Source organism: Carassius carassius, chromosome 34 (assembly GCF_963082965.1).
Source record: "Carassius carassius chromosome 34, fCarCar2.1, whole genome shotgun sequence".
In the NCBI taxonomy this organism is placed as follows: domain Eukaryota; kingdom Metazoa; phylum Chordata; class Actinopteri; order Cypriniformes; family Cyprinidae; genus Carassius; species Carassius carassius.
The window spans coordinates 20,918,754-20,931,584 of NC_081788.1; the positions used below are offsets into that span (position 1 = coordinate 20,918,754).

Consider the following 12,831-nt stretch of genomic DNA (forward strand, 5'->3'; position numbering starts at 1 on the left):
CTTTCATAATATTAAAATAAAAACAAAGGCATACATTTAAAAAAAAAAAGCAAAGATATGTTTTCCCACAAGAGTATTAATAATAAACATATCAAACAATTTGATACTGACATGTCAACAGTCAAAAATGTCAAAGTTACTATATGTTACAATATGTTACTATATGTTACAAAGTTACTATATGTTATATACATATAAAGTCTGGATACTGCCAATACAAATTTTGCATTTCAAATAAAGCAAGAAGTTTGAACATTTTACGCAAGATCTTCCCATAAACATTTTGCTTACTTAGTTCAAAGATTCTTCATAAATACAGAACATAACAGGTTTTATGATCGTAAATGCGTAGACACATTGTCTAAAGAGTACTGACAGCATGTTAAACGGCAACATTTTAATTATTTCTATAATCACAAATATATATTAAATTTAATATAATTTTCATGATCTCAAATCAAAAATTATTGTATGTTTTTAAACCGTTTATATTTTAATATTTGTAATTTAAGCCTACTGCGTTATTATACAATATCATGTTAGAAAATGTCATTTATTAATAATTAAAGCCTTCAATCCAACAGGTTTTTAATTCAAGTTTACTCACTACTCCCCTCTCTATAGCTCCTCCTACTTCAAGCACGCAATGAAGAGTGGGAAGGCTTACAAACATCTTTGACTGGAGTGGAAAACACACAGCTCTATTAGCCTATACCAGCAGATTATTACATGGCAGGACGGTAGCCGGGAATCAACTCGGAACGACAAACCGGAAATCAAGTTTTATTCCTGGAGGGTTCAGCTTTTTATTTTCGGATGAGAAATGTCCTCTGCGGCGTTCAGGCCTTTATTTGTTATCTGAGAGGAGTCGTAGCTTACTGGCTAGCTGGCTGGCTAACTCCCCCCTACCTCTTCACTACGATCTAGCTACTTAGCGAAAGAGGTGTGAAAATATAAAGAAACTCGGCTTTGGCAGGCTGTGGTCAAGAAACGAACACGTATGTGGACAATTATATACATTAATTTTATTGTTAACAATATAGTTGAGTTATGAATGAGCGGGTCTGTTGAAACTGATGTGACCACTGGTTGATATTAAACCGGCGATATCATACAATATATATTATTTAGTATATAGTAGTCTATAGGTGTCAAATAACAGCTAGACTATCAGTTTTAAGATGGGAGGGCAGTATAGCTGGGAGATAGGTTTCTTGCATGTCTGAGTTAATTCTACCTAGGTATTACTTATTAACCCTTTGTTTACTGTTGGAGCTTTGGACCTTTTTAAGAAATTGTAGAAAATGGTGCTTAGGAAGAATCTAAAGAAAAAGCATTGTTTTTTGTTTTCAAAAGGAGCTTGAATGTAGTATTGTTTTTAAAATAATTACTAAAGAAATTAGATGTTAAAGTAGTTAAGAATTTTATTTTAAAAACGTTTTAAACAAAAAAAAAATCAACAGCACTTATTTGAATTTTTTTTAAAATGTAGATTTACATCATATAAGATCATATAAGTCTTCACTACTAGAAAAGTTTTGTTGTTGAGAGGGTTTCCCCCTCATGGGGGCCGCCATGTTGAGATCACATGACCCAGCAGTGTCATATACACAGTAATAATATATTATACAATTTACTATTGTTTCTCTAAATATAATGTACATACTACAGAGCCCAGTTGAAACTTAATTAATATTTTTGTTGAATGTGTATTGACCACAATCTCCTGTCATTTCTTTTGCAGCTGACAATGAATGGGCTTTCTGTGAGTGAGCTGTGCTGCCTGTTCTGTTGCCCCCCCTGCCCCAGCCGTATTGCTGCCAAGCTTGCCTTCCTGCCTCCTGAACCTACCTATGCCCTCCTGCCTGATCTGGAGGCCGGGCCGGTACCTGCCGGACCCACGGGGACGTCAAGCCTCCGGTCCCGGGGAGGAGGAGGTGGTGGTGGCAGTTCGGTTGGGGGAGGGAATGCCACTGGGGAGGGGCGCTGGAAGCTCCACCTCACAGAGCGGGCAGAATTCCAGTATTCCCAACGGGAACTGGATGTTACGGAAGTGTTCCTGACTCGATCTAGTAGGGGGAACAGAGTGGGCTGCATGTATATTCGCTGTGCCCCCTCTGCCAGGTAGGATGGGTGCATTTTAGTTACAATTGGAGGAGCCTATATATATATATATATATATATATATATATATATTAGTACAATAGTAAATGTTCAAAATGTCACATTTCCTCTGATGGACCCCCTTTTCCTCACATGGGTTATTTACATTCCTTCATTCTTTTTCCATTTTCCTTTGTCCAATTTCCCGCTTCCCTCTCTGAGTTTGTCTGCTATCTTTACCCAGAAGCCACTCCTTCCTGGACACATTCTTTCTTTATCACGCATCACTTAATTCCCACTGTTGTTACTTGTTCCTTTGTTGCTTTATTTCCTTTCCAAGGGTGATTTTCTTAGGAAGAGTACAGTTGTTTTTTGTTGTGGTCAACATTGTGGATGTCTTCACTTTACTACACAAAGCACCTGTTAAATATTTTTTTGAAAGTCTGGCTTTGATGTAATATTTTTATAGTTGTAAACTAAAACTATTAAAAATGTTATTCTTGAATTGAAATAAAGCTGAAAAAATTTATAAATATATGAATAAAAAAAAATGTTGCCATAATGACTAACTGAAAAAATAAGTTGAAGTATTAAAATTACTAAAACTAAAAATGAAAGCTAAATAGAAACGTCAAGACAAAATCTAATAAAAAAAGACAAAAGCACCTAGTAAAATACAAAAACAAAAAATAAAATTGAAATATGAACGTTAAAATAAATACAATTTTAAAAATAATAAAATAAATACTATACAAGTAATTCTAAAATAACACTGCAAGTTTTTTTTCTTTTGCCGCCGGATTTTTGGATACTCTGGTATTATGATTCTACACAAACACACACACACACACTCTCTGTCTCTCTCGTGTTAGTTATGAAATCATTCCCTGCAGCATTTCAGGCTCAGGCTCACTGCAATTGCGCCTACATGCCCAGTGATTCAGTGAGTAAAATTATAGGTTATTAAGTCTCTTTGTGGATCCATCTTGACTTGGATGTTGAGTCAGACCTTGAAATAGTGTAATGAGCATACTAGAGAGTGACTTTGTACCACAAATCCCATCACCCCTTTTGTCTGTCTCTCTCCTCAGGTTCACTGTCTTGTTCTCTCATGGTAATGCAGTGGATCTAGGCCAGATGAGCAGCTTCTATATTGGCCTGGGAACTCGCATCAATTGTAACATATTCTCCTATGATTACTCCGGCTATGGGGTCAGTACGGGGAAGCCCTCAGAAAAGAATTTGTATGCAGACATAGACGCAGCGTGGCAGGCTCTGCGCTCACGGTGAGACACAAGATCAATACCAGGGCTTAACCAAAACAACTGTATGACTGTTGTCGCATTAGAGTATTACAATGCTGCATCTTAATATCTAATCTAGACAACTGTTAAAAAAAGTGACAGTAAAGATATTTAGAATGTAACAAAAGATTTCTGTTTCTTAAATGCTGTTGTTTTGAACATGCGCATTATCAAAACAAAACAAAAAACGCTCAAAATGTACCCTAACATTAACATTTTAGTTTGTTAGCCTAGTATTGTTTAAATTAAAGTGCAAAAAGAATCCTTAATGGGATCAGTAAGAAACCATTAGAACATGACGGATAGAAAACGGTAGAATATGAACCAGAATCTTTAAACTAAATGAACAGAGCATAGTTTGCTTAAATTCAGGAATGCAAAAAAAGGCTGATGAAAATTCACACTGTACTCACAATGTTGTGCCAGCAATCTGCAATTCATACTGCTCTTGGTCTGAATAGGCTGTTAATCACAATGACACGAGACATTTATTTGTTCAGTGTTAATAATTAGCTTTTGATTCCTCTATTTGAAACAGATATGGCATCAGCCCAGAGAATATTATCCTTTATGGACAGAGCATTGGCACGGTGCCCACGGTGGACCTGGCATCACGATACGAGTGTGCGGCTGTGATTCTCCACTCCCCTCTCACCTCAGGCATGAGGGTGGCCTTCCCTGACACTAAGAAGACTTACTGCTTTGACGCATTTCCCAAGTGAGTACCAAACAACATTGGGTTCTTATTTGTCCTCAATTATTTGTGTGCCGTTACCATTTTGTTGGAGGTTTGACATGGCATCATCATTGCAGTTTGTTTATGAGCTGATGATTTGCCTTGTCATGGCCAGCACAGATTGCTGCTATTTATGAGCAATCCACTGGGTTTTAGTTTTGGCGAGAGCAAACAGAGTGTGTTGTGATGTGGTTTGCTGGCGGATATTTTTCTGCGGTTCTTGTTTAGACACAAAATGCGCCTGACTATCACACATTGAAATATATAGATGCAAAAAATAATAATAATAATTTAGTCTTTGAATTAGACCTTCAGCCTTTGATTAAAGGAAATAAGGCTATTTTTTTTTCTTCAAGTTTCATTACAATCATTTTCATTGTTCCATGTCGGCTGTGAGGGAGGTTGGCTCTACACTCGATAGGCGGTGTCACTCAGTGCCAGTGTAGCAGGACACATGGTCACCATACAGCTTCAGTCAAAACCACCTCTGTTCTCGCACATCTGCTGTGTAGTTGACAGGCAGCTGTTTAGTTTGCTGGCACCCACACATACACCCATGCATAAACGCATGCACCACTTGAATTTCCAAAATGTAATTAGCTACATAACAATTTGTAATTGTTGTTATTATTCATAAGCATTTGTATCAGAAGTTTGTAGTATGTAATATTTTTTTTTTTTGCTGCTGACTAAAATGTAAGTAAAAACTGTAATATTGTGAAATATTACATTTTCCTTGTATTTTTAAAATGCCATTGATTCCTGTGATGGCAAAGCTAAATTTTCAGCATCATTTATGACTCCAGTCTTCAGTGTTACATGATCCTTCAGAAATCATTCTGATATGCTGATTTGCTGCTCAGGAAACATTTCTTTTAATTATCAATGCTGAAAACAGTTGTGCTACTTATTTTTGAGGACACTGATAGATTTTTCACCCTTATTTGAATAGGACAGCATTTATGTAAAAAACCTTTTATCATTATAAATGTCATTTTTGATCAATTTAAATGGGTCATTGCTAAATAACAGCAATTTCTTACAAGAAAAAAAAGCTGATCCAAAGATTTTAAAGGTAGTGTACTATTAAATTATAGAGTAAATTAAAAATATCTTGCACGAAAAAGTCAACATCACAATTTGAGTGACATCATAAAAAATAAAAAAAACTATTAAATTAGAAAAATCTACAGTTTGAGCTATCACGCTACCGAAAATTTAGTTTGCGCTGAAATAAATCCATAGTGTTTCATTGATCATATGGCAAAAGTGAAATGATCTTTCGAGTCTATTAATGAAGTAATAGTTTTTCACTGTGTATTGGGGAAGTTGTTTTTCTTCTAACACCCTGTGCCCATTTGTGTGTCCTTATTTCAGCATTGAGAAAGTGTCTAAAATCACGTCTCCAGTGTTGATCATCCATGGGACGGAGGACGAGGTGATAGATTTTTCCCACGGGCTGGCCCTGTACGAGCGCTGCCCCAAAGCTGTAGAGCCGCTGTGGGTGGAGGGGGCTGGACACAACGACATCGAACTTTACAGCCAATACCTGGAACGGCTGCGTCGTTTCATCGGACAGGAATTGGCCGCACAACACGCTTAAGCTCTTCTCCGTCTCCCTCTTGTCATCCCACCATCTCCCAGTCCGAGCGAGAGTGAGACGGATGCGTCTCTTATGTGTAACTTATTGAAGCCTGCCGTTTTGTATAGACAATGTTACTATTGGGGCAGCTTGACACATGCTCCTCTGCTCAGATTTGTTTTCTTAAGTGTTTTCTTTTTTCTCCCTCCGTTTGTCGTCATCTTGTACATGTGAGCATGTATGTATGTATGTGTGTGCATGGGAACTCTCGGAGATGGAAGTGGAATTACTCTGGAGCAAGAACGGATGGATGGATGAATTCCTCTGCCAGTTTCAGTCCAATGGAAATAAGCCAGAGTCAGACGATGTTCTGTACCTCCAACCTGATGGTGTTTCTCAACATCTGAGCATTCATTTGTCAGTTGAGTGGTTCACTTCTCCGACCTGCTCACGTTATGCCTCAGCCTGAAAGATCTTGGCTTCCCACTTATTGTCAGACAACCTAAAATAGTTTGATGTCAGAGCCTGGCAAATTTGCTAGCCTTGCTGACCCTGTAGGATGGAATAAACCGGTTGGGTTTGGTGAAGAATTTCAGGATTGAGTTTTAAAGCATCCTACACCAGTGCAATGATGCCCAGCTCTGCAGATTCATTCATTCTTCTAGCCCTTTGGCTTCCTCTGGTAGGCTGTTGTTTCCAGGTGCGTGGGTCTCTTCTCTCATATACCCTGCAGGATGCTGACCTCTATGCACTGACGTTCCCTTCCAATGAGTTTTTTCCTTTATGTGAAAGCTGAGCTTGGGATGAGATGACACCTTATCATCTACACAGCTCCAGGCAGGGAAAGCTTCAATCCTGGGACGCTGGCTTTTGTTTCCAGCTTTATCAGTCTTTTTTTTTTTTTTTTCTTTACTGTCTCTTTCCTTTCTTCTCAGAATGTGAGGGTGGCCATAGCACCCTGAGGTGAAAGAAATTGGGAGGGCTGCTTCCTCATCATATTTCAATGAAAACACCACACTTGGGATGATATGATACAGAATATATTCATTTCCAGATCCATACGTCATGTTCTGGACTTTTGGGCCAGTAGAAAGATCAAGGTTTCATTATCATTTCGGGACTTTTCTAAAGCCAGATCTTCGGCGTAGCATTTCCACCCGCATTCTCAAGTAGTTAAATATTTTAAATGGGTTTTGGGTTAATAAATGTTTTAATTGTGTAAGAATGATTAATGCACACAACACCGGTAGCAGTCAGAGGTAAAAAACAGAAGTTACTTCTGAACAATAGCGATGACACACAACTCGCAACCAGTTTATCTTGTTTTTAGCCTGACGTCAATGATGTTTCATGGAATCATGGAAATGTTACTCCTCTCTTGTTGGCATTCAAATCAGAGCTCAAGCTATAATTGTGCATATTTACTCTTGCCTCTTTGTTGATTGTTTTAGCAAATCATTTCAAAGCGGAGCACATCATTTTAAAGACTTTTCTTAATGATAATAAAGTATTTCCCCTTTTTCATTCAATGTCAGATTGCTAGTTAGTGGCACATTGTTTAATCCATCTAAGTAATGTTCTGACCTGTGGTGGGTTTAAAGATTATAACTAGCAAAAAAGGCACAACAATGAGGTCATGTACAGTAACCCCTATTTTTAAGCTGCTTGCCTTGAAAGGGAGTTTGTCTGATATGATCTGGATGCAACTATGACTCTAAAAGTTATCAGGTTCTGTTATGGCTAGGAAGATTGTAAAAGCTTTGAAAAACACTAGCGGTGGACTCAAAATCATTCAGAGGTGTCTTTCTCTCAGTCCAAGTTTTTCAACTGTGAATTATCAAGGGAACTTGCTGCTATAGATCTCAATTGAACGCTCTCAGTGAAATTAAAAGGGCCGAACCTACAGCCTTTTGTTGTTTTCCATTGCATCAAAGACTACCAAGTCTTTTCAGTGAGATAAGACATCGCTTCCTCTTTCTGGAGTGAATCCATTCTTGCCCTTTAAACACTGTGGGCTGCACAGCCATTCTGGATACTGTACAACATTTGTTTAATTAGATTAATTTCAGTATCTTGTCAGGGTAGGTTTTTGCTAGATGAGTATTCTGATTTTATGGCACCAGAGTTGATTAGACATCTCATTTCATCTCTAGATATCCTGTTCATTGTCTTTTTCCATCTACTTCACATGATCTGTTAGTATGTGCTCTGGTTAAAATGACTCCCATTAATGCACAAAGCACAGTCATTCTGTATTCCGAAAAAACTGGTTTGTACATAATATCTGAAAACTAATTCCAGCAAATCTGGTTACATGTTGCATCATGCATTTAAATATGTAGAGGTTTTACACAAGGGGCTTGTTCTTTCTCCATTCTAACCAAAGATGACAGGTGTTGGAGTTGCAATGGCCGCCCGCTGCCATTTGTCAGTGCTCAGATGTTGATTGAAGGAGGAGGTGGCAGACTTAGGCTTTTTAGACACACAATACAGGCTGCTGTTGATGCTGCAGAGGGGAAGTTTTTGTGTGAACTGTTGGTGCGTGTTTACCTCCTGTAAGACACAAGTGTTTGGAGGGCAGAAAGCAATATCGACTTGGAGCCAGCAGACTGGATGTGAGGATGCTCTGTGTGCGCATACAAGAGGGGAGGCTTTGGTTTGGGATGGGACTGGAGTTACCCAGAGGCTCCATCCCAACACATTCAGATTCAACTTTTTATTAAGAATAACTTTAAATAAAGTTATAGAAATGTCTTTTTAAAACTATACGATGTATGTACTGTATAACATTGTTTGAGAAGCTTAATCTTGAGGTTTGAGAATCAGTTTTTTTTTTTTTATCTTAATAGATCGGGAGCAAGGAGTCATTGGGGTGTTACTGTTCTGTCCTTTTATGCATTATTCTAATGTTATTTTTAGTTTTAATTATGTCTTTTTCCTTTTCCAGAATTATAAAAAAAAGAGATCATAGAAAATAAAATTATGAATTGATTATTATTGTAATTCTCTCTCTCTTTTTTTTTGTAACAGCACACAGGAACATCAAATTTATATAGCAATATATTATTTCTTGTTTTACACTAGTATATAAATTGGTTAATATGTTTACAGTAATTGATAATTATTGTAAATTCTCATCATTATTTCATTGTCAAATTATGGGAAACCCAACATCGCACAGGAGTGTCATTTATGCAGCAAAATATTACAATTAATATTTTATGTATTGATACATTACATTTGCACTTTAATATATTTGATGTATTATCACATATTTTTTAATTAATATTTGGTGTATTTAATTTTGAATGTGACAGATTGGTAATTATTGTAAATCTTTTAATAGGAACATCACTTTTACACGCAGGTGTACTAATTTTATATAAATTATATTCATTATATTTAAATAAATGTGATAAATTTACATTTAAATATCTTCTATAATATTTAACCTTGAACCTGACTATATGAATTGACAATTATGGTTAACCTATTTTCATGTTACATGCTGGATTTGTATGCTGAAGACGTAATACATTTAGAATATTTTATTACATTTATTTACATTCACATTTAATACGTCTCTCTTGTATTTTTAAATTTGATATCCATATTTAATACGAACTTGAAATTATTAGCTATTGTAAATCTCTTTTCTTATAACTGCACTCATTTATATGGTGATATATTTTCCAGGCTGAGCTGGGCTGAGTTTCCCAGAATCCTTGGGCTATAAACATCCTCAGGAATCGTAAAACGATGGTAGCAGCTGACCTGCATTTTAAATTGTGATCCTCAACTCTTGTGGCACAGACATTAAGTCCCAACAATCAATGATGAGGCTTTTATAATTCAGTGCACAGAAAGAAACATTCTGTGAGCGTGAAGGATAACACTCTGTTGCCGTTGGCTGTGTTTTGTTTATTCATCATGTAGCTGCATTTGTCTTTTTATCTGACTCCTCAGATTCATCAGCTAATGCCAAAACGGTCTCAAAACTCTTGATTTGAATCTTCCTATGGAAAACAAACCAGTACAAGAGTGCATGCATGTGGGCGCACAGAGAGAAAAGAGTCGCTGAGGATTTCTGGAACAGCAGATGGGTTCTGTTATTATCTGTAACAAAAAACTCTAATTATCTGCCTCGTTTTAATTACTGCCCTGCAAGCTTTGGCATGACCTAGACTATCGGCAACAGCTACAGTCAAGAGGCATTAGTAGGATACTGCCAGATGGGATTTAAGGCCTTTTGTTAAACACACACATGCCATGTGGATATGCACACAAAACCTTGTTTCTACAGTTTAGTCATACTTGGATGATTCTCACAATGCCAATTTGCTTACATTCAAATGTGTCACATTACTTTGAAACCTGCTGTAGATATGCCAGATACATGGAACATTAAATGAATATTCCGGGTTCAGTTCAAGTTCGGTTCAATCTACAACATGGGGCATAATGTTGATTAGGCTACCACAAAAATAGATATGGACTTCTATTTGATTAGGTAACAGTCAGTCATTCACAATGGAAGTGAATGAAGTCAAGCTGTTAATGTTAAAATACTCTATTGCCACAAAATGTAAACCACATTTTAATGTGGACAAATCGCTTTCACACTTTTGTTGCCATTACAACATAACGCCTAAAATAAGTCAACAACAACAAAAAATTATGCACATTCTCAGTTAGGCCTAACTCGTTGATTATTGTCGGAGCAGTGCGAGTTTTGTTTTTGTATGTCTTTATTTCAGCACACTCCAAAGGTAGACAGATGAGTGGGCGAAAATAAGACATTTATCATTGGTTGCTTCAGGAGACATGATTGTTTTTTACCATAGTTATATCATCTTTTGTCTCTTGAGTTTGTATGGCAGTTTGCCTGAGGCTTGCTAGGGGGAGATGCAGTGCAGATTTCACATCCGACCACTAGGTGGCACTAACTACATTCTCAATGGACTGAGACGCATTCAAATGGTTAATCAACTGTTCTGTTAAGGCATAAGTGTGAAAGAAAGTATGCTGTGTTAGTCTGTTGTACGTCCAACTTAAATGATCTGCTAAAAGAAGGGCATTTCCAAGATAAATCTATATGGGACATAAATAAAGAGTTTCATCTATACATCTGACAAATGTAAATATAACATAAAAAGTGTCTTAGTCACAGCATAGTTTCTTTTACAGTCCAGTTTTTAGTGCCATATTTACATTTGTCAGATCTGCTATATAGATGATTTATTTATTTTTATTTTTTTTGTCTGTGTGTTGTTGTTTCTGTGTACTGGAAGCTTACGTTACTAAATCAAATTCCTTGTATGCGCAAGCATACTTTGCAATAAAGCTCTTTCTGATTCAGATTTATTTTTTCATCATGGAAACACCCTTACTGACAATGATAATCATGGAAGTAGATATCAGAATAGCTATCAGTAAAAATAAAATAAAATAAAAAAAAGCAGTGGGATCTAGCACACTAACAAGGCAGCACATTTGATATTTGATTCATGCAGTTTGATGTTTGCACTGACTTTCTTTTACTACATGCTGTAATTAGCATCACTGGTTAAACTCTTCCTTCGTCACCACAGCCACAAAATATGTGTTTGCACTTCATTACAGAGTGTTTCATATCTTCACTGTCATCTGAGGTCTGCATCTCTTTACCATTAAAGGAATCTGTGCTGCAGTCTCACTGTGGAGGGGGAAAAATCATCTAATTATGATTATACGAAGTATGTGTTTAGTCCTCAATGTGTATGTGCCTGTGTCTACCACACTACCAAACAAACAAACAGAGTGCTTGTGAAAATAGATAGATCTTTTCATGATAACCAACTGAGCTGGAATATTGCACGTTGCATTTGTCGCGGTTATTATTTTGTGTATTTTTCTTGAGTGGTCTTGAACATTTTTCCCAAGACCAACTATGGCCCCCGAGGCCAGTCATATATGGTCCTGCTTTGCTCACATTTAGCTTTGTTTGGTTGATTTATTGGTGATTCAAACTGACCTGGATATTGGGTGATTGAAGGTTCGGGGACATCAGGCAAAATAGATGCAGTTCCTGCGGATATAAAGTTATTCCTGCCCTCTTTCCAATATTGACAACCTCTTATGCTATAACCCACTGTCGTATTTGTTTAGAACTTTTTTGGACTGTTTCTGTTTGTAAACTATTTGATCTGTTCATGTTTTTTTTCTTGATTCAGATGAGAAAGATTTTTTTTTTTTTGACTCATTCTGACGGCACCCATTCACTGCAGAGGATCCACTGGTGAGTGAACTAATGCTTCATTTCTCCAGATGTGTTCAGGTGAAGAAAAAAGTTCATACGTATGGTCTGAGTAATTATTCATTTTGGATGAACTACAGTACTCCTTTAAAATTATTATTATTATTATTATTAGAATAGTAACATAATTTAATTGTCTATAAATTAATGTTGGCTATGATTATATGCAACTTTAATCAACATTGTCTGCACAGAATTAAATTTTGTACCTAATGCAATGCATAAAATGTTAGCATACATTCTGGTTTGACTATGTATATGGATGAACAGAACTGATTATGCTCTTTTCTGATATCAGCATCAAGGTCACGAGAGCTGTATTGCATCCCTCAAACTCTCCGCCATCTGGTTCTGGCATGAGATGTCATCACTGATCTTTTTATCTCACATTTTATGTCTGGAATCATGTACGTGCCGGCTACATTCGGTTTCAGTAACATAGAGGTTAGAGAAACAAATCATGACAAAGATGAAATATGATACATAAACTTCTGCCCTGAGACCATTTATCATTTAATAACATATTAGTGTGTGACCTTGCCCAGGCGGATACAGGAATTGGACCGAAACATATTTCACGTGGATGTAATATAACTTCGAAGACTTAGCCTTCATCAGCAGTAAAAAATAATTCACCTGCCACATCTGCCCCATTCATGTTTTTTTTCGGTGCGATATGATGGCGTTGTCTTTTTTTTTTTTAAATCATTCTGCTGTTTTACACCCTCACACACCTGCATAAATAATTCAGCTTTTTAAACAGCCAAATTCAGATTCACTGAATACTGATTTTTGCACAAGTTGAGAGCAC

At 36.7% G+C, this 12,831-nt stretch overlaps 1 protein-coding gene across 2 annotated transcripts; it reads left to right on the top strand.

Moving 5' to 3' along the window:
• The first annotated feature begins 664 nt into the window (after positions 1 to 664).
• Positions 665 to 7,364, top strand: LOC132114706 (alpha/beta hydrolase domain-containing protein 17A). 2 transcript variants are annotated; one of them, XM_059522981.1, is made up of 5 exons: positions 665 to 943; positions 1,745 to 2,124; positions 3,195 to 3,389; positions 3,946 to 4,125; positions 5,521 to 7,364. In XM_059522981.1, the coding sequence occupies exons 2-5, from the start codon at positions 1,751 to 1,753 to the stop codon at positions 5,744 to 5,746; spliced, it is 975 nt and encodes a 324-aa protein (XP_059378964.1). In that variant the 5' UTR covers positions 665 to 943; positions 1,745 to 1,750; the 3' UTR covers positions 5,747 to 7,364. The 2 variants fall into 2 exon arrangements, with proteins under 2 accessions (XP_059378964.1, XP_059378963.1); XM_059522980.1 differs by having other exon boundaries at positions 666 to 998.
• The last annotated feature ends 5,467 nt before the right edge of the window (positions 7,365 to 12,831 follow it).

Excerpts from the sequence above, each read along its gene's own strand:
- LOC132114706 (XM_059522981.1), top strand. The coding sequence starts at position 1,751 with ATGAATGGGCTTTCTGTGAGTGAGCTGTGCTGCCTGTTCTGTTGCCCC. Across the intron at positions 2,125-3,194 it reads CGCTGTGCCCCCTCTGCCAG|GTTCACTGTCTTGTTCTCTC; the intron begins GTAGGATGGGTG and ends CTCTCTCCTCAG. Across the intron at positions 3,390-3,945 it reads TGGCAGGCTCTGCGCTCACG|ATATGGCATCAGCCCAGAGA; the intron begins GTGAGACACAAG and ends TATTTGAAACAG.